Source organism: Capra hircus, chromosome 2, assembly GCF_001704415.2.
Source record: "Capra hircus breed San Clemente chromosome 2, ASM170441v1, whole genome shotgun sequence".
Classification (NCBI taxonomy): Eukaryota; Metazoa; Chordata; class Mammalia; order Artiodactyla; family Bovidae; genus Capra; species Capra hircus.
The window spans coordinates 56,406,863-56,429,119 of NC_030809.1; the positions used below are offsets into that span (position 1 = coordinate 56,406,863).

The 22,257-nt window shown below is 39.4% G+C and overlaps 1 protein-coding gene across 1 annotated transcript in view; it reads left to right on the forward strand.

Moving 5' to 3' along the window:
- Positions 1–16,573, forward strand: part of STAT4 (signal transducer and activator of transcription 4) — a 104,749-nt gene extending 88,176 nt beyond the window's left edge. Inside the window, exons 15-24 of the mRNA XM_005676278.3 lie at positions 240–323; positions 1,972–2,070; positions 5,766–5,901; positions 7,651–7,700; positions 7,939–8,033; positions 9,034–9,170; positions 9,504–9,695; positions 11,333–11,399; positions 12,330–12,438; positions 16,291–16,573. Of these exons, the coding sequence (XP_005676335.1) occupies positions 240–323; positions 1,972–2,070; positions 5,766–5,901; positions 7,651–7,700; positions 7,939–8,033; positions 9,034–9,170; positions 9,504–9,695; positions 11,333–11,399; positions 12,330–12,438; positions 16,291–16,317 (996 nt within the window). The 3' untranslated portion in view covers positions 16,318–16,573. The remainder of the gene's footprint in view (positions 1–239; positions 324–1,971; positions 2,071–5,765; positions 5,902–7,650; positions 7,701–7,938; positions 8,034–9,033; positions 9,171–9,503; positions 9,696–11,332; positions 11,400–12,329; positions 12,439–16,290) is intronic.

Genomic DNA, 22,257 nt, shown 5'->3' on the forward strand with positions numbered 1-22,257 from the left:
AGAACCTACCTGTCAATGCGGGAGATATAAGAGACACAGGTTCAGTCCCTGGGTGGGGGAGATCCCCTGGAGGAGGACCTGGCAACCCTCTCCAGTATTCTTGCCTGGAGAATTCCCATAGACAGAGGAGCCTGGCAGGCTACAGTCCGTACATAGAGTGGCAGAGAGTCACGACTGAAGCGACTTAGCACACACGAGTATGCATTTGTAAGATAACAATTTATTTCTTTCCCCCTTAGGGCTGTCACATGGTGACTGAGGAGCTTCATTCCATAACATTTGAGACACAGATCTGCCTCTATGGACTGACCATAGATTTGGAGGTAGGTGTTTCAAGGAACATTTAGTATTTACTAATAGCATTTTCAGGAATTGGTCAGTATTTGAAGATGAAAACTCAATATTTTCTAGGTTTTAGTACATTCCTTATTCATTATTTTTGTTGTAATTTAGGAAATCAATATGTGAAATATTCACTCATTAGTCAGCATATATTATTCTGATTAAATATAAATGATAAGGGAATTCCCTGGTTGTCCAGTGTTTAGGACTCTACACTCTTATTGCCAAGGGCCCAGGTTTGTTTCCTGGTCAGCTAACTAAGATCTCACAAGCTATGTGGCATGGCCAAAAAATAATTTTTAAATTATATATATATATATATATATATATAAATGATAAAACCGCAGTCATTATAATTCAATACATATTGAATAATTTGTTGCTGAGACTGTATACTTGTTTGTTTTCTGGGATTCCCAGAGTTGCAGATACTCAGTGGAAAGCTTAAAGAGAAATAAATATACTTGAATCATGTCATGTACGATTTCAAAATTTTAATTTGTACATAAAATTGCCTCAGAAGAAAGGTATTTATAGTGTGATGAGCAAAGACCAATGATAGGAACATTAATAGCACATTGTTTTGATTCTCTGACAACAATCACCATTGAACTCAAAGAAGAAATCAAGAAATGGGGAATTAAATTGAACATAATTAACAATGAGCTCCCTGAAGGCAGGATATCACACCTTTATCCTTCCATTACCAGTGCCCCCACAGTGCCTGACATATAACAGATGCTCAACATTTGTTGAGTAAATGAATGAATGAGTGCATGAACGGATAAACACAACTTCATACACCTGAATATGGTCCTATTTGTAGAACAGATTATCTTAGCCTTCTGCCTTCACTCCTGTATCTTAATGAATGTGAACATATTTATAAAATTTTCCAGAGTTTTCATCCCTTTTCCCTAAATGTCTGCTTCCATGAGCTGTTGAGTTCCTCAAGTGGGCATTTCACTGTCTACAAACAATATAACTTCTGTTAATGCGAAGGGACTAATGTAAGTTGATTAGTTTCCCAGATGAATCTGTGAAGCCTGTTTGTTCCATAAGGTGGAAAACGTTAGCACCAACAGCACTAAGCTGAGTGCTATGACAATAGAGGCAGCAGCTCTATCTCCCATAGTGTTTTGTATTCCAAGGTCATGCACCTCTCCCTCTAAAACCCCCATATCTGATACTGACATTAATGAGATGTTAGATCATAATTTGAATATATTAATCCATTCCAGAGATAAATTTTAAATTAGATTCTTTGATGTAACTTATTAAGAAAGTTGCTAAGTCGATACAAGCTCTAGTTATATTTTTGGCAGTACATGATACAAGAAAGTTAAAAATATCTACATAATATCAGGGAAGATATTGGAGCCGACTCACCAAGCACTCTGAAAGGATCCCTATTTTTATTGCTTCTTTGCTCCCTGTACTTTGACTCATGTATGCTCAGATGGTTCCATTGCCTTCATGAATCATTATAGTACCAAAGCAGTGTAGACACCAGGATTGGAGGAGTGGGGTTGACTTGAGACGGCCCTTTAGGGGAAAGACCCAAGTATAAAATCAATGTAAGATGCTACTACCTGTAATAACTGTGCCTTTCTTTCAAAAAAAAACCAGACCTGCTCATTACCTGTGGTGATGATTTCCAACGTCAGTCAGTTACCTAATGCTTGGGCAGCCATCATTTGGTACAATGTGTCAACCAACGATTCCCAGGTAGAGACCCTATTCTTGTTTCTCCCCCTTTAATTCCATTTGGTTTGTTTTATGGTCAACAAAACCCATGTGCCCCAAAAGGTATGTGTATATGTGTGTGTATAAATTTTGGCATATCTTTGTGGGTTATTTCAAAACTCCAATATATTCAGTTGTGTGACTCCTCCCTTGTGTCATATTTAAAATAACATGTTCTGATATACTTGGACCATGAGAGTGTTCTGGCTAGCAGAAGTGACATACAGATGTTCTTTATTTCTGAGGTCTGGTCAGTTCCCAACTCTGTGCATCACAGAGGGTTCTAGGGACATCCAGTTGCTCTGTTCACTGGACTCTGGAGAATCCCTTCTCCAAAATTTGAGGTCTGACTGCTGTGTTTACCTCCTCAACTACTTCTGGCCACACCCTCTCCACACTGGCTCTTCCACAAAGGTCGAGAATTGGTTTCAAATAAGTGACTAGCATTTTCACCAATCTCACCTAACAACACTGCAGATTTTCAAGTTGATTATAGATTTAAATCCATTCTAGGCTCCAATTGGCTTCTAATGCCATCTGGTGGTTATTTAAGATATGGATGAAAAATTGGTCTCAAGTTTCAAAGGCAGTAGAGAGTAGAAGCACTTCTTACAAGAGCTTCTATTAAGACCACCAGGGCAGGGCGTGGCAAGAAAGATGAGTCAGGATTTCCCTCCATTCTCTCTTAACAAAACCCCAGTGTGTTGTCCTGGAAACCACCAAGGTCTAGAGAAAATAGATCAGATGTAAATAACTATTTCTTCTTGATGCAAAGTAAATGTGCCTTCCAAAGGGAAGAATTTGTCTACCTCGGGTCCTAGCAGTAGGAATAGTCATAATGAGTCAGCTCCAAGCATTCCCTCCCTTTTGTCTAATGTGCTTAATAAGAAAACAGCATAGAAAATGCCTCAGCCTTGTAACTTCTCATCCTCTGGTGCCCTGCATCTGAGTCAGATTAACTGCAGAGAGGAAGGCTGTGCAGAGTGTCCTGTGCCTTGCTTCCTCTCAGCCTGCAGTGAGAAGAACAGAACTCTTTAGAAAAGTTCGTCACTCAGTCTGACTCTTCCCAACCCTGTGGACCATAGTACGCCAGGCTTCTACATCACCAACTCCCAGAGCTTACTCAAACTAACTCATGTCCATTGAGTCGGTGATGCCTTTCAACTATCTCATCCTCTGTCATCCCCTTCTCCTCCTGCCTTCAATCTTTCCCAGCATCAGGGTGTTTTCCAGTGAGTCAGTTCTTCGCATCAGGTGGCCAAAGCAGTGGAGTTTCAGTTTCAGCATCAGTTCTTCTAATGAATATTCAGGACTGATTTCCTTTAGGATGGACTGGTTGGATCTCCTTGCAGTCCAAGAGATTCTCAAGAGTCTTCTCCAATATTATAGTTCAAAAGTATCAATTCTTTGGTGCTCAGCTTTCTTTATGGTTGAACTCTCACATCTGTTCATGACTGAAAAACCTTAGCTTTGACTAGATGGACCTTTGTTGGCAAAGTAACGTCTCTGCTTTTTTTAATATGTTGTCTAGGTTGGTCATAGCTTTTCTTCCAAGGAGCAAGTGCCTTTTAATTTGCAGTGATTTTGGAGCCCAAAAAATAAAGTCTGACACTGTTTCCATTGTTTCCCCATCTATTTGCCATGAAGTGATGGGACCAGATGCCATGACTTTAAAATCATTTTCTGAATGTTGAGTTTTAAGCCAGTTTTTTCACTGTCTTCTTTCACTTTCATCAAGAGGTGCTTTAGTTCTTCCTCGCTTTCTGCCTTAAGGGTGGTGTCATCTGCATATCTGAGGTTATTGATATTTCTCCCAAAGTTATTTCTAGAATATTTCTGAAAAGTTACCTCGTCTGTAAAGTCAATAATAGCCAACACTTCTGAGATTTAATGTCTCCATTAGAAACTACACGTTCAGAATGTTTCATCCAATTCCAGGATATAAGAAGGAGATGGACTAGCCTCAGAGTGCAGTACCACCACCCTTAGCTTTCTTCAGCATCCTTCTTCTATGAGAAAGCCACCAAAGATGTCTGCTTTAGCATCTCAGATTCTGCTCTAGTTTTAGATGAGGAACCTGGAGATGTATTTCATATACAGCTCCTAACATGTAAATGCACAGCCAGCTTACAGAGTTCAGCATAACAGCTAACTCTGGCTTCTCTTAACTATTCCGCTTCAAAACCTAAGTGCCTAGATCTTAATTATGTTCTATGCATTTTGGTCATTTGTCCAGATATAATCATCATGTTCAAGGAAATTCTTTCTCTCTACTCTTCCCTCTCCTGTCTCTCACTCCTTCTTACAGAATGCCATGTCTTCTTTTATTCCCACCTTCTGAAGTCTCTTGAATTGGTTTCTTTTCTTGCTGCCCAGCTTGGTTCATGTCTGCCAAAGGTCTTCTCCCCATATTGCAAAGGATTTCTTAATTCCTCCCCCACCTTCTTCCTTAAAATATCTTTCTTGGCTTTCTCACCTTCTCCTTTCCAGTAATCTGAGGTGAAGTCTTCTGTTCTGCCATTGTTGACCCAGTTGCTGTTATACACAGTTGATCTTTTGCAGTTAATCAATCGTACAAAAGATCCTCTTGTCTAGAACAATATTAGAAAAGAGAATCCTAAAACAGGAGTCCCAAGTTAACTATGAATTCATATTATAGGATTCCCTTCCTTAGCCTGGGACTTAACTATTTTTGTGCTTTGGATGCTTCTTCTGATCAAGATATAACTTGTACTAAACCAGAAGGCAATGGCAGCCCACTCCAGTACTCTTGCCTGGAAAATCCCATGGACGGAGGAGCCCGGTAGGCTGCAGTCCATGGAATCACTAGGAGTCGGACACGACTGAGCGACTTCACTTTCACTTTTCACTTTCATGCATTGGAGAAGGAAATGGCAACCCACTCCAGTATTCTTGCCTGGAGGATCCCAGGGACAGGGGAGCCTGGTGGGCTGCCGTCTATGGGGTCGCACAGAGTCGGACACGGCTGAAGCGACTTAGCAGCAGCAACCCATGATAAACCAATTAAATATCATGATACAAGTTTGGTTTAAGATTGATATTATTTCAGGGGACTTCCCTCGTCCAGTGGTCCAATGGTTAAGAATCCACCTGCCAATGCCGGGGACACAGGATTGATCCCTGGTCTGGGAACTAAGATCTCATATGCTTTGAGGCAACTGAGCCTGTGAACCACAACTGCTGAAGCCTGTGTGCCACAACTAGAGAGCAGCCCCCGTTCACAACTAGAGAAAGACTACTTGCAGCAACTAAGAGCCCACGTGCTGCAATGAAGACCCAGCACAGCCAAAAATAAATATTTTTTAAAAGATTAATATTATTTCAGAAGAGAGTATCTGTTATTTGTTGGACAGTGTTAAGTACTTGTATGAGTTGATTGATAGTCTATAGTCCAGGGAAAGTTAAAGAGCTGCCCAATGACTCCTTTAGGGATAAGATAGAACCATATATTACATTAGACTCAAAGAACCAGGAACTCTTTAGAAAAAGACAAAATCAGTCTTAATTTAAAAGCACAACAGAGATGAGACAATAGATTTGTATTGTTAACTTAGGTTAACCTGAAAAGTTTAAATCAGGAACCTTATATATTGAGCTGCGATTAATCACATTCAGTGTGATTAATACATACAATCATCAATACAACTCTGTTTCAGAACTTGGTTTTCTTTAATAATCCTCCATCTGCCACTTTGAGTCAACTCCTGGAAGTGATGAGCTGGCAGTTTTCATCATATGTTGGTCGTGGCCTGAACTCAGATCAGCTCAACATGCTGGCCGAGAAGCTAACAGGTAAGAGCTGGCATATATGGAGGACTTGCCCCCGTTTCTGGTACTCAAGAGTTTTAAAGAATGAGGGTGATATTACTATTAATAATAATAATGCTCATCAGAATTTATTGAGTGCCTACTATATTGCTGGATATAGGGCTAAATGCTACATGTTCCTTCTCACAGAAATTCCTTAAGGCAGAATATTGAGGATAACTCATTATTCTATTGTTTATATTCTATCCATTCTACATGAAGATACCTAAGTTCAGAGGTTAAATGACTTGCCACAGGTATTACGTAGTAAAAACAAGATGCAGGCCAGGACTGTCCAGTTCTAAAGTACATTCCTTTCTGCTTGGCACTCCAGTCTCTAAGATATTCTTATGCCATTTCCACTGAATGTACTGTGAAGCTTTAATGGTGCCTTGATCTTTCATATTAATATTACAGTGGTTATTAACCAACTGGAAAACAGCTGATCCCAGGGTCAGGAAATTTATTTGAAATTAAAAAATCTACCCAAAGTGAAAGTGAAAGTGGTAGTCACTGAGTCATGTCTGACTCTGGGATCCCATAGACTGTATCCTCTATTTATGGATTTTTCTAGGCAAGAATACTGGAGTGGGTAGCCACTTCCTTCTCCAGGAGATCTTCCCAACCCAGGGATGGAACCCTGGGTCTCCTGCATTGCAGGCAGATTCTTTACCATCTGAGCCACCACGGAAGTGCCTGGTCATAGTTTATTCTTCATAGCAGGAAAATTTCAGTTTTGATGACTATGTCTAAAGTTTGCAAAGTAGTTATTGGTACTCCATATAGTGACTACAGTGTAAGCTTTTTCTAAAAGAATTTTAGAAAAATTTTTGACAAACCTAGGGTGAACACATTTAGCACCAAGAAAATAGTTAAAATTGAATTTGTATACATTTCTAATTGAAGTACAGCCAAAGATGTATTTGATTAGCAGCAGCGAGTCGTGTGTGATTTGGATAAACTTGACTTAAAAGGGATGCTGGGTTGCCCTTGGATCTACTATCTGAGCACTTGATGTTTAAATAAATTGGGAATATTACAAAATTTACTTAATGTAAATATTGTTTTTGATCCTATTTAATTCATAAACCACACTAGTAGGCATTCAATAAATATTTGTTAATGAGTGAATAAAGCTTTTAAATATATAGTATAAATAGCAGCCATATTTTTTCAGATCTTCATCAAATTATTATGATTTCATTCAATTTTAGACAGAAATTCTTTTTTCATTGCCCTGGGTCGGAAGTCAGTAGTGGTTCCTTATTGCTAAATGGATCTCTAGTTCATTCTTTTCTTGATAATATTCAAGACTCTTGGCAATCTGGCTTTCACAGATTTATTTTATAATGTTTATTTACCAACATTAGGCTGCTCTTACGGTCTCATATATAAGCCTTGTTCATATCCATGATGCCTCAACCTACATTATTTTTGCTACTAGAACAGCCTCTTCCTTCTTGGACAATTTATATCCTATCCATTCATGGAGGCCTGGTTCTAGACACCAACCCACTTCCTAAGGCTATCTTTAGCTCCTCCATCGAAGAGTTTCTTTCCTGGATAAAAATTTTCATGACATTTTATTTTTACTGTTTCTAGCATTAAATACACTGCAAACCCGTAGCAGGTGCTTAGGAAATGCTTGGGGGAGGACAATTCAAATTGAGCACCAAATTGAAGAGTCTAACTGTTTAATAAAAATCTCAGTCTCATTCTTTTCTTTCATTTTAGTCCAGTCTAGCTACAATGATGGTCATCTCACCTGGGCCAAGTTCTGCAAGGTACAGATGGGGAAAGGATAGTATCATTTACATTTTTTTTTTTTAGTGTTCTTTTTTAAGCCTCCATTATCATAATTTGAGATTTTGAGGATTTTCTTGATAAGGTTATTTTAAGAAGAACCTCTAAAATGTTTTCTCATTTAAAATAAATATTTCACTGGAAAAAGTAACTTGAACTATCATACCAACATTACTATTGACACAACTATTGTCCTAACATGTTTGTTTATTCCAATAGGAACACTTGCCTGGTAAATCATTTACCTTTTGGACCTGGCTTGAAGCAATTTTAGACCTAATTAAGAAACACATTCTTCCCCTTTGGATTGATGGGTAAGTTCCATGGAATAATAGGGAAGATTATATTTTTCATTATGAATTCATTCAGTTCTTATTTTATACTGTCAGTTTTTTAAAAATTGAAGAGTAGTTGATTTACATCATGTTAGTTTCAGGTGTATAGCACAGTGATTCAGTTGTACATATATATTCCTTTTTAGATCATTTTCCCTTATATGCTATTAAAAAATATTGCATATAGTTCCATGTGCTATATAATAGGTCTTTGTTGGTTGTTTCTTTCCTATATAGTAGTGTGTATGTTAATCCCAATGTAAATCCTAATTTATCCCTCCCCTCACCCCACTTCCCCCTTTGGTAACCATAAGTTTGTTTTTTATATCTGTGAGTCTGTTTCTGTTTTGTAAGTAAATTCATTCATATTATTTTTCAGATTGCACATATGTGATATCATATAATATTTGCGTTTGACTTACTTCACTTAGTATGATATTCTCTAGATCCATCCATGTTGCTGCAAACGGCAGTATTTCATTTTTAAATTGCTAAGATTGCATCGTATGTATATATATCATATATATGTTTATATATATGATATATATATATTATACTACATCTTCTTGAGCCAGTTGTCTGTTGATGGTCACTTATGTTGCTTTCATATCTTGACTGTTGTACATAGTAGAGATTTCTTTAAAAAATAAAAATAGAGCTTCCTTGTGATCTAACATTCCCACTCCTGGGCTTATATTCAGAGAAGACAAAAACTAACCTGAAAAGATGCATGCACTCCACTGTTCATAGCTTCTTTGTTTACAGTAGTCACTTTTTCTTTTCTTTCCTTTGTAAGCATATTTAGTGTCATAGAATGGAAAATAGTTGCAGTTTCTTACATTCTTCATCACATATTGATATTTAATCTGTATAAGTTATTGACTTTTGATTATATCAAAATAAATTCAGGTCTGTTCTTTGTGAATGCAACAAATTATATTCTTTGATCAGATGAAACTCTGCCATGTTCTATTTTTAGGTACATCATGGGCTTTGTTAGCAAAGAAAAGGAACGACTCTTACTAAAGGATAAAATGCCTGGGACCTTTTTGTTAAGATTCAGTGAAAGCCACCTTGGAGGAATAACTTTCACCTGGGTGGACCATTCTGAAAACGGTACATGCTCACTATTATTTATTCATGTGAAATTAGCATTGAGTTTGGTTATTGGTCTTTCCATCTTCAGAAGTGTGTGGCCTGTTGTTCTATTTCTCATGTGTTCAGTAGGTTTGAATATTAATTGTTACGGTTGTTCCAGAAGAATGTAGCATGACTTTCTCACAGCCTATGTGGGTGTCCTCTATCATGTGGCCATCTGTGCTCTACAGATGTAGAGAAGGGCTGGCCTTGTTTTATAACCAGTGACATGAAGAGAATGTAGGCTGGAAAAATGGCCACAAAGAATGCTTGCAGGATCCTGAATATTACCTCTGTTTTCTCTTTTTCCAGGAGAAGTGAGATTCCATTCCGTGGAACCCTACAACAAAGGCCGGCTGTCCGCTCTGCCGTTTGCTGACATCCTTCGAGACTACAAGGTTATTATGGCTGAAAACATTCCCGAAAACCCTCTGAAGTACCTCTATCCTGATATTCCCAAAGACAAAGCCTTCGGTAAACACTACAGCTCCCAGCCATGCGAAGGTTAGGTTCTTTCCATTTGCTTTTTCTTCTTAAGATTTTGGAAAACAATCTCAGATTGGAGTAAAGTAAATGAAGTTCCTCTCTTTATGTTGACTTTGATCATTATAAGATCAAGCCTTAGAAATGAAGTAGTGTGTGAGCAGTTCCTGAAAAGAACAGCAGGGATTGTCCAGCTAGCAGAGTGGTTAGTAATCAGTAGCTAGACTTCACCATGGCTATGGGAACTTCTCAGCCACTGATAGTTTCCTTTTTCTCCCTTCTAAAGTAGGAGTGGCACCAATTTCACCTCTATGCCTGGGGAGGAAAAAAGAAAGAAGAAGTAATGGTTAGAAAGCTGTTAAAAGTCAGGCAAGGCTGTTTTCCTTTCTTACAAAAGAAGCTCAGAGTTGATGAGCTTTGTATTTTTCACTTACTGTAGTCTCACAACTCAGAGACTGTTGTTCCTTTGCCAGGGAGCGGACAAGGGGGTCTTTATGCTTCATCCCCACCTTCCAGCCTATCAATAACAAGTCTTGACATGCCTGCCTTTCCTGGTTGTATGTAAAGGGCTGAAAATGATACCTGGACAAAATAGGCATTTGGTAAATATTTGTTGAATACGTGAAAAGAACATTCATGAAATAGCGAATTGTAATATGTTTACCATTGTTTCTTTAAATGAAGTATATATGTGAATGTGTGAACGTGTCAGTCACTCAGTCACGTCTGACTCTTTGTGACCACGTGGACTGTAGCCCGCTAGGCTCCTCTGTCCGTGGAATTTTCCAGGCAAGAGTACTGGAGTAGGTAGCCATTTCCTTCACCAGGGTATCTTCCAGACCCAAGTTACAAACCCAGGTCTCCTGCATTGCAGGCAGTTTCTTTACTGTCTGAGCCACCAGGGAAGCCCAGAAGTATATAAAAGACATTAAAACAGTCATCCATAGCAACTTAATATATGAGCATCATCTTGAGGAATATGGTACAGTTGTCACTCACAGCAGTGACTTGCTGCCACCCTCCTTCATCCCCTTCTGAAACTAGCAAAAGACAACAGCCACAAAAACCTTGAGGCTTTTAACTGTTTCTATATCTGATCAAATGAAATAATAAATGTCAATGCAACAGATTACACTTGAAAAATTACAGTTGGTCCTTACAACTGGATCAATAGAGTAAACCAGAGAAATTTGAGGGTGAAGATTGCACACAATATTACTGCTACTACAATGCAGTAATATTGTACTTCTAACACTGAAGTCTGTGCTTCAAAACTTTGTGTCATTATAATATTATAATTGGAGTCAGTTTTAATGAAAAGAACTGCATTGCTATAAATCCCCAATCCATGAATATATCTGTCCTTATAATTAAACTTAAATACTACATGGAGAACAGGTAATATAGTTGATTCCCAATTTTGCTCACTCATTTCAGACCATTAATATGTAAAGTTAGATCAGGCCTGCCAAGAGATTTGTTTTTCTCTTCTTGCACATTTTATGCTCATGTGAAATGTCGTTTCATCTATTCAACTGAAAAATGTGAATCACTAAACAATTATATTATCTCTCTTCCTTTTAGCATTACTGAACCTTTTGTAGATTTATAATTTTATCAATAATAATATTTCCCCCCAACATGCTTTTCTTTTCCAGTTTCAAGACCGACAGAAAAGGGAGACAAAGGTTATGTCCCTTCTGTTTTTATCCCCATCTCAACAATGTAAGTAATCTTAGCCACATATCAGATAATTATTATTAAACTTACCAAAAAAGCTGGAAACTTAAGGATAAAACAGCATACATCTAACTTAGAATAAAGCATTTTAATGCTCAATGTCCCATTTTCTTTAACCCATAAGTCTTTAGGATATACCACAGCCCATCATGAAGGAATTCTAATGTTGCCCTTTCAGTTCAGTTCATATGCCATTTATTCCATAGTGGGCTGAGAGCTCTGTTTTCAAATGATGAATTATTTGAAATTCAGTAGTCTCAGTGTCCCAATAAAAGAAACCCTAAAAAGGTTCTTTTGGGGAGGTAGAAATTACCCCCTCAAGTTCTTGTGACTGGACTAATAATAAAATTGATACAAGGCAGATTAACAGGAAAAAGGAAAACATTTTAATTGATGTTCATAGAATTCTCATAGAAATGGGACTTAAGAAGTGGCCAAAACAGGAAGCTTTTATACTTTTTGCACACCAAAAAATCAATAACTTTGGGAGGAATTGACAGGAAAAAGATACTTATGCTTTGGGTGCTCAAGTAGTAAAGAATCTAAACAGAGTTTGGGCCTGGGATATTAAATTAAAGAAGTAACAAGGTCCAGGCTTGTACAGGCTTCTTAGGCCCAAATGAATCCCCTATCTCTAGCAAAAAGGATGTTCTTCTACCTCCAGAACTGGGAGGGCTCCTCTCACAGAAGAGACTTAGTTCCTGCTTTCCAGGAGGCAGAGACAAGGGTCTGAGTGTCCCTCCTGCTTTGCATCTTTTTAAAGTAACTTAAATCATTTAATTCAAAATAACCAATATGCCACTGAGGCACATTTTGGGGTGGCTTCCCCTGGGCCCTAACAGTTGCTAACACAGTAAGTCACCACAAGCTATTATGTTTAATCCTCTTCAATATTTACTCTGTTACCTCTTCAAGCCGAAGTGATTCTACAGAGCCACATTCTCCGTCAGACCTTCTTCCCATGTCGCCAAGTGTATATGCAGTGCTGAGAGAAAACCTGAGTCCCACAACAATCGAAACTGCAGTATGTTCCCTTTCTTTTCACTGCTGTCAAGGGCATTTCTCAGGAGTGAAGGTGGTGTGTGAATTAAAGGGGGTGAAGATATGCTGGGGCAGTGAGAAAACACATTTGTCAGAACAAACCCACGAGCATAATACAGTTCAGTTCAGTCGCTCAGTCGTGTCCGACTCTTTGTGACCCCATGAATCACAGCACGCCAGGCCTCTCTGTCCATCACCAACTCCCAGAGTTTACTCAAACTCATGTCCATCGAGTTCATGATGCCATCCAGCCATCTCATCCTCTGTCGTTCCCTTCTCCTCCTGCCCCCAATCCCTCCCAGCATCAGGGTCTTTTCGCATGAGTTAATTCTTCGCATGAGGTGGCCAAACTATTGGAGTTTCAGCTTTAGCATCAGTCCTTCCAATGAACACCCAGGACTGATCTCCTTTAGGATAGACTGGTTAGATCTCCTTGCAGTCCAAGGGACTCTCAAGAGTCTTCTCCAACACCACAGTTCAAAAGCATCAATTCTTTGGCACTCAGCTTTCTTCACAGTCCAACTCTCACATCCATACATGACCACTGGAAAAACCATAGCCTTGACTAGATGGGCCTTTGTTGGCAAACTAATGTCTCTGCTTTTGAATATGCTATCTAAGTTGGTCATAACTTTCTTTCCAAGGAGTAAGTGTTTTTAATTTCATGGCTGCAATCACCATCTGTAGTGATTTTGGAGCCCCCAAAAATAAAGTCTGACACTGTTTCCACCGTTTCCCTATCTATTTCCCATGAAGTGATGGGACCACATGCCATGATCTTCGTTTTCAGAATGTTGAGCTTTAAGCCAACATTTTCACTGTCCTCTTTCAGTTTCATCAAGAGGCTTTTGAGTTCCTCTTCACTTTCTGCCATAAGGGTGGTGTCATCTGCATATCTGAGGTTATTGATATTTCTCTCGGCAATCTTGATTCCAGCTTATGCTTCTTCCAGCCCAGCATTTCTCAAGATGTACTCTGCATAGAAGTTAAATAAGCAGGGTGACAATATACAGCCTTGATGTACTCCTTTTCCTATCTGGAACCGGTCTGTTGTTCCATGTCCAGTTCTAACTGTTGCTTCCTGACCTGCATATAGGTTTCTCAAGAGGCAGGTCAGGTGGTCTGGTATTCCCATCTCTTTCAGAGTTTTCCAGTTTATTGTGATCCACACAGTCAAAGGCTTTGGCATAGTCAATAAAGCAGAAATAGATGTTTTTCTGGAACTCTCTTGCTTTTCTGATGATCCAGCAGATGTTGGCAATTTGATCTCTGGTTCCTCTGCCTTTTCTAAAACCAGCTTGAACATCTGGAAGTTCACGGTTCACATACTGTTGAAGCCTGGCTTGGAGAATTTTGAGCATTACGTCACTAGCGTGTGAGATGAGTACAATTGTGCAGTAGTTTGAGCATTCTTTGGCATTGCCTTTCTTTGGGATTGGAATGAAAACTGACCTTTTCCAGTCCTGTGGCCACTGCTGAGTTTTCCAAATTTGCTGGCATATTGAGTGCAGCACTTTCACAGCATCATCTTTCAGAATTTGAAATAGCTCAACTGGAATTCCATCACCTCCACTAGCTTTGTTCATAGTGATGCTTTCTAAGGCCTACTTGACTTTACATTCCAGGATGTTTGGCTCTAGGTGAATGATCACACCATTGTGATTATCTGGGTCATGAAGATCTTTTTTATACAGTTCTTTGCATTCTTGCCACCTCTTCTTAATATTTTCTGCTTTTGTTAGGTCCATACCGTTTCTGTCTTTTATTGAGCCCATCTTTGAATGAAATGTTCCCTTGATATCTCTAATTTTCTTGAAGAGATCTCTAGTCTTTCCCATTCTGTTGTTTTCCTCTATTTCTTTGCATTGATCGCTGAGGAAGACTTCCTTATCTCTCCTTGCTATTCTTTGGAACTCTGAATTCAGATGCTTATATCTTTCCTTTTCTCCTTTGCTTTTCACCTTTCTTCTTTTCACAGCTATTTGTAAGGCTTCCTCAGACAGCCATTTTGCTTTTTTGCATTTCTTTTCCATGGGGATGATCTTGATCCCTGTCTCCTGTACAATGTCATGAACCTCTGCCCATAGTTCATCAGGCATGCTATCTATCATATCTAGTCCCTTAAATCTATTTCTCACTTCCACTGTATAGTCATAAGGGATTTGATTTAGGTCATACCTGAATGGTCTAGTGGTTTTCCCTACTTTCTTCAGTTTAAGTCTGAATTTGGCAATAAGGAATTCATGATTTGAGCCACAGTCAGCTCCCGGTCTTGTTTTTGCTGACTGTATAGAGCTTCTCCATCTTTGGCTGCAAAGAATATAATCAATCTGATTTCGGTGTTGACCATCTGGTGATGTCCATGTGTAGAGTCTTCTCTTGTGTTGTTGAAAGAGGGTGTTTGCTATGACCAGTGCATTTTCTTGGCAAAACTCTATTAGTCTTTGCCCTGCTTCATTCCGTATTCCAAGGCCAAACTTGCCTGTTACCCCAGGTGTTTCTTGACTTCCTACTTTTGCATTCCAGTCCCCTAGAATGAAAAGGACATCTTTTTTGAGTGTTAGTTCTAAAAGGTCTTGTAGGTCTTCATAGAACCATTCAACTTCAGCTTCTTCAGTGTTACTGGTTGGGGCATAGGCTTGGATTACTGTGATATTGAATGGTTTGCCTTGGAAACGAATAGAGATCATTCTGTTGTTTTTGAGATTGCATCGAAGTACTGCATTTCGGACTCTTTTGTTGACCATGATGGCTACTCCATTTCTTCTAAGGGATTCCTGCCCACAGTAGTAGATATAATGGTCATTTGAGTTAAATTCACCCATTCCAGTCCATTTTAGTTTGCTGATTCCTAGAATGTCAACGTTCACTCTTGCCATCTCCTGTTTGACCACTTCCAATTTGCCTTGATTCATGGACCTAATACAAGGGATGTCTATATGGTCCTGTGTGTTGCTCTTACTGTGGGCATTGAAAGCAGACACCTATGCTGACTTGAACTGCTTTAAGGTCTCCCATCAAAAGCTGCCCAAAGGCAAAATATCCCTGTATACCTCCCCACCTAAGTACACTTCATCCCCACTTCCACCGTCAGCCCCACCAGTCCCTACCACTGTCCCCCCTTTAGGAGATAACATATATCAGTCGTTAGATATGTAAGTCTAGTATAATATTTATGTTAGCAGTTCAAGCACCAAAAATGCCAATTTTTCTTGATTATTACTTGCCTCATTTGTCCTGTCCTGGGAGCTTCTTCAAGTAGTATATGAACAACAATCAACAGCAGCATAAAAATGCTTTTTTGAGAACTAAATCATAGTGTTAAATGCAACTATATGCTCTAGGATGCAGTCTGTTATTGTCCCCCAATATTGTCAAGCAGTTCAAAACTCCAATTACATGAGGATGCATGTACATCAGAATAATAGCGTCTTACAGAGACCATGAGCCCCAAGAAATTTATATCTGGCTATAAATCAAGTGGTGTTTAGTTTTTCTCTTGAAAATTTCCAGGGATGAAAAACTTACTCTCCAGTGTTAGTCATCCTTAAATAACTTAGTTATAAGAGAACTTTTGTTACATTTTACACTCAATTCTTCATTATGTTTTTGTGGGATGAATAGGCCTTCTTAAAATAGCTTTTATTTATTTAAAAAATGCCTTTTATTTAGATTGACCAACCTCAGTTACTTTTGCAAGTACTGTAGTTAATTGGTAGAAAGATTATGAAGTAAAGTATGTATTTAGTAGACAAGAGAATGTTTACCTAAGAAATGGTGACATATTTGCAAAACAATAGTTTGCTCAAAGGTTATTTTCATTTTTCAATTTTAGATGAAGTCTCCCTATTCTGCTGAATGACAAGATAAACTCTTGACACTCAAAAGAAGGAAGCAAATGAAAAAGTTTTAAAGACTGATCTTTGCCAACAATCATATCTGGTTTCTTCAGCTTTGTATATACCAGTTTCCAGGAAATGATTAAATATGAAGCTTTCTTCTCATTCTTATGATACACCCAAATGGGAATGTCATTGAAATGCTAGAGACCCAAGCTTCTGATAAACTTGTGAGATAAAACACTTTAAGAAACAAGTGTTAATATAATATTAATGAAAGACTCATTTGTATGTGTTTCATTTCTGTTTTTTTTTCTGTTGTGTTACTTATGATTTTGACTCTAGAAGGTTTAAGTGCAAAGATTTCACAATAAGCGAAAAATAACAACGTCACATACACATTACTCACAAACCAGCAGGAAGGCTTGATGGAAACTGAATAAGCGAATGTCCTGAGTTCTCGCAAGTAAGAGTCATCACACTGGATACAAGATGGAAGCAACGACAGGGCATTAACAGCAGCAATTCCCAGGTGAATTAGGAAGCCTCTTGGTTGCCAGCTTCTTGTTCCAGCTTCAGGATTCACAGCTGCTGGCATCACTGCCAGGGACACCTCTCCTGTTAGGGGGAAGGATCCAGAGTCATCCATGGTGGCAAATCTCAGGCAAATTACACTGAAAGCAGATGTATGGGTAAAACTCCCATGAAATGAAGACCAAGATGAAAATAACAACACTGGCCTTGGTTAGTAATTTGATTGCTGGGTTGTATGTTCTTCACCTCTAGAAGAGGTTGGACTAGGTAGGCTAGGGTCCTTTCCAGCTCTGGTCTCATGAATCCAACTTGAGCCTGGAGGAAGGAATTTAGAATGAGGTGCTCCATCCTTGGTGATGCAGGAAGGGAGTGGTTGACTGAATGATAATATATGTATATGGGCTACAGATCTACTTTGATCTTTCCTTTGCCGGGACTGGATGCTTAGTGGTGCCACTGCCCAGCTGCTAACCCTAGTAACAGTGTGGGCCCTCCCAGTGCCTGAGCCCTGGGGAGCTCTCCATGTCTCCAGGCTCCAGAGAAGCTGCTGAGCCAGGTGAGGAAGTCATGATACTGACGTATCAGCCATGACCAGCTACCTAAAGTCCTGAGGCTGGTGTCCAAAGTAAGCCCTGACTGCAGTCAGAGATGACAGTTCCTTGTGGGGGACTCCTCTCTAAGTTCTCTCACCCATTTCCCATCTTCTAGGTGGTCAAACAAGAAGAAACTAATGTTTGATGGAGAAGATTTCAAAGAAAAAAAAGCTTTTAATATAACCTGCCTTCTCCCTTGGACTTCTCCAATGCCACAGTAGGTAAAGAATCCACCTGCAATGCAGGAGATGTGGGTTTGATCCCTGGGTCAGGAAGATCCCCTGGAGATGGAAACGATGACCCACTCCAGAATTCTTGCCTGAAAAATCCACAGAAGAGGAACCTGGCAGGCTACAGTCCAAAGAGTCGCAAACAGCTGGACACAACTGAGCTCCATCCTATCTCTGATCCTTTATACCCACCCACATGATCCTAGATTACTCTATGGGAGAAACTTTGCACCTGTCCCAAGGCCACTCCTCTTACTCTTTTGCAAGCTCTTGACAGTATTCTTTGGGTGAAGGTGTCAGCTTGATGTAGGACCACAAGCTAATTCAAGGTGCATTTTCCAGTCTCTACTTCTCTCCACAAGCCAAGTTCTCTGAAATTCAAATATATTAATTGACAGCAGAAGTGGAGGAAATATTTAGAACTATAAGTGAAACCAAAAGTGTTAGTCATTCAGTCATGTCTGACTTTTTGCGACCCCATGAACTATAGCCCGCCAGGATCCTCTGTCTGTGGGATTTTCCAGGCAAGAATACCCAGGTCTCCTGCATTATAGGCCGATTCTTTACTGTCTAAGCTACCAGGGAAGCCCTTAGAACTATAAAATGAACATTATAGTTTTATCTTTAAGGAGGTAATTCCTTACCAGGAAATACTCATAAACAGTTGGATTTAGATATCAAAAAATGCTGCAGGAGCTTTTTATTCTGTGGAAAATATTAAAAGTATGATGACTCTTAGCTTATTTCAGAAGAAATTTTGAAAAGCTTGTAAATATAGAGCCTGGCAGAAGAATGTCAAGGTTTCATATGTGGTCACAGCCACCTTAGTTGATGTACAAGAACATGTGTAGTTTCCTCCCCATAACAGAGGCAGAAGTCATAGTAAGGATGAGTCCAATAAGTGACTTTTTAATTTAGATTCATAAAATCAAAATCAAGTTCTTGACTCCAGGGTAAAGACTCACACCCATAGGGGGTGTGAGTCTCATATTCCAAAAACCATCTTTGTGGGAGTAATAGGGTTCTGTTAGGGGATTCCTAGGGATACCTATTTAGATCAGGATAGGGTATGCTGCATGAGATGGAAATGCAATGTGAAGGGAATCTAGACCACATTTACACAATATTTTTTTCTGCCGACTAAATTGAAGAAAGTAGGGAAAACCACTAGACCATTCAGGTATGACCTAAATCAAATCCCTTATGATTATACAGTGGAAGTGAGAAATAGATTTAAGGGACTAGATCTAATAGACAGAGTGCCTGATGAACTATGGACGAAGGTTCGTGACATTGTATAGGAGACAGGGATCAAGACCATCCCCGTGGAAAAGAAATGCAAAAAAGCAAAATGGCTGTCTGGGGAGGCCATACAAATAGCTGTGAAAAGAAGAGAAGCGAAAAGCAAAGGAGAAAAGGAAAGATACAAGCATCTGAATGCAGAGTTCTAAAGAATAGCAAGGAGAGATAAGGAAGTCTTCCTCAGCGATCAATGCAAAGAAATAGAGGAAAACAACAGAATGGGAAAGACTAGAGATCTCTTCAAGATAATTAGAGATACCAAGGGAACATTTCATGCAAACATGGGCTCGATAAAGGACAGAAACGGTATGGACCTAACAGAAGCAGAAGAGATTAAGAAGAGGTGGCAAGAATACACAGAAGAACTGTACAAAAAAGACCTTCATGACCCAGACAATCATGGTGTGATCACTCACCTAGAGCCAGACATCCTGGAGTGTGAAGTCAAGTGGGCCTTAGAAAGCATCACTATGAACAAAGCTAGTGGAGGTGATGGAATTCCAGTTGAGCTATTTCAAATCCTGAAAGATGATGCTGTGAAAGTGCTGCACTCATTATGCCAGCAAATTTGGAAAACTCAGCAGTGGCCACAGGACTGGAAAAGGTCAGTTTTCATTCCAATCTCAAAGAAAGGCAATGCCAAAGAATGCTCAAACTACCGCACAATTGCACTCATCTCACACGCAAGTAAAGTAGTGCTCAAAATTCTCCAAGCCAGGCTTCAGCAATATGTGAACTGTGAAATTCCAAATGTTCAAGCTGGTTTTAGAAAAGGCAGAGGAACCAGAGATCAAATTGCCAACATCCGCTAGATCATTGAAAAAGCAATAGAGTTTCAGAAAAACATCTATTTCTGCTTTACTGACTATGCCAAAGCTTTTGACTGTGTGGATCACAATAAACTGTGGAAAACTCTGAAAGAGATGGGAATACCAGACCACCTGACCTGCCTCTTGAGAAATCTATATGCAGGTCAGGAAGCAACAGTTAGAACTGGACATGGAACAACACACTGGTTCCAAATAGGAAAAGGAGTACATCAAGGCTGTATATTGTCACCCTGCTTATTTAACTTCTGTGCAGAGTACATCATGAGAAATGCTGGGCTGGAAGAAGCATAAGCTGGAATCAAGATTGCTGAGAGAAATATCAATAACCTCAGATATGCAGATGACACCACCCTTATGGCAGAAAGTGAAGAGGAACTAAAAAGCCTCTTGATGAAAGTGAAAGTGGAGAGTGAAAATGTTGGCTTAAAGCTCAACATTCAGAAAACGAAGATCATGGCATCTGGTCCTATCACTTCATGGGAGATAGATGGGGAAACAGTGGAAACAGGGTCAGACTTTATTTTTGGGGGCTCCAGAATCACTGTAGATGATGATTGCAGCCATGAAATTAAAAGACGCTTCCTCCTTGGAAGGAAAGTTATGACCAACCTAGATAGCATATTCAAAAGCAGAGACATTAGTTTGCCAAAAAAGGTCCATCTAGTCAAGGCTATGGTTTTTCCAGTGGTCATGTATGGATGTGAGAGTTGGACTGTGAAGAAAGCTGAGTGCTGAAGAATTGATGCTTTTGAACTGTGGTGTTGGAGAAGACTCTTGAGAGTCCCTTGGACTGCAAGGAGATCTAACCAGTCTATCCTAAAGGAGATCAGTCCTGGGTGTTCATTGGAAGGACTGATGCTAAAGCTGAAACTCCAATACTCTGGCCACCTCGTGCAAAGAGTTGACTCATTGGAAAAGACCCTGATGCTGGGAGGGATTGGGGGCAGGAGGAGAAGGGGACGACGGAGGATGAGATGGCTGGATGGCATCACCGACTTGATGGACATGAGTTTGAGTAAATTCCGGGAGTTGGTGATGGACTGGGAGGCCTGGCATGCTGCGATTCATCAGTCGCAAAGAGTCAGACACAACTGAGCGACTGAACTGAACTGAACTGAGTAGCAAATAAGCAGCATGTATAGAAGCAAAATGTAAATTTATTTTCAAAGTATTAATCATTTTCATTTCTCCCCTCAACCATCCAAGACCTATCGCAGATGTCCATTTTCCTAATTCCATTGCAAACTCCTTATAATGTCAACACACACTTTGACCAACTGTACTCAATAGCAATGTCTTTATCTGGAATAAATGGTTAAAGAAGGCAGCTGCCAGTGGATTTCTTCAAGTTGTAATGTAGTCAGGAAGGCTCCCCAAGGAACCATCAAGAAGGAGCCACATCTGGGAAAGCTGAGGGGGTTTCCTGTCCCTCCGATGGTGCAGGAGGCCCATGCTTTCCCTGCAGTAGCATGCACGGAATTAGGAGTTCGAGCAGCAGACAATCATTGTCCAGACTGAGCATACTGCCCTCCACGTGCACACACTCCAATTTCTGTCAGACTCTTTACTTTCTTCAAATGAACTGTAAACACTGATTGATTTGACTGACAGCAGTTCTAAAAGTCTGGCTCACTGAAGCATAATTTACACATAATAAAATTCACCCTTTTCCAATAAACCCATACAGTTGTATGTGTATGGATGTGTAAGACCTAGAATATTTTTCCACCAAAGTGCTCACAAAGAGGACACTACAAAAACATCATGAAATTGCATTCATCCAGACCTACTGCTAGATTTCACAAAAATATCCTCAGAGTAAATACAACAATGAATTCCGGGTGGCCTCCTACGTAGACAGAGGGCTTTACTTAAAATAAATCAGATCATTTACCTTCCTGCTTAAGATCTTCAAAGGGCTCATGGCACCATGTGTTGAGAGTTTGTAACTTGGGTGTAAAGATAGAATTCTGGAGTTTGAATGGCAAAGTGAGAGCTTTATTTTCCCAAACTTCAAACAGAAACTTAGAGTTTCCTTCAATTAAGAGTAAAGATACAAACCATAAATCACACCACATTTTTGTCACATTACAGTTGTTACACTTATCTCAAAATATTGCTTATGCTAAGCATAATTTTGAAATTGCATTCATCCAGACCTACTGCTAGATCTTACTTGATGCCATTAATAAAGAAGCATTTATATTACTTATCGCAAAGTTGGTATTAATATTTTGATCTGTTTCATTGTAGTTGTTTTCCTGTTTAATCTTACGTGTTTTATTTTATTTAACAAAATATATTAATCTTTGAAAGAGTTCATAGGTTTCATCAGACTGCCAAAAGGGGTCCACGGCACAAAAAAAATTAGTTAAGAATCCCAGCTCTGGATGAAGGCTCTAATTCTCAATAGATCTTTCCAAAATCATATATCCTCTAGTCTCTTCTCAGTCTTCAACTCATTTGTCAACATT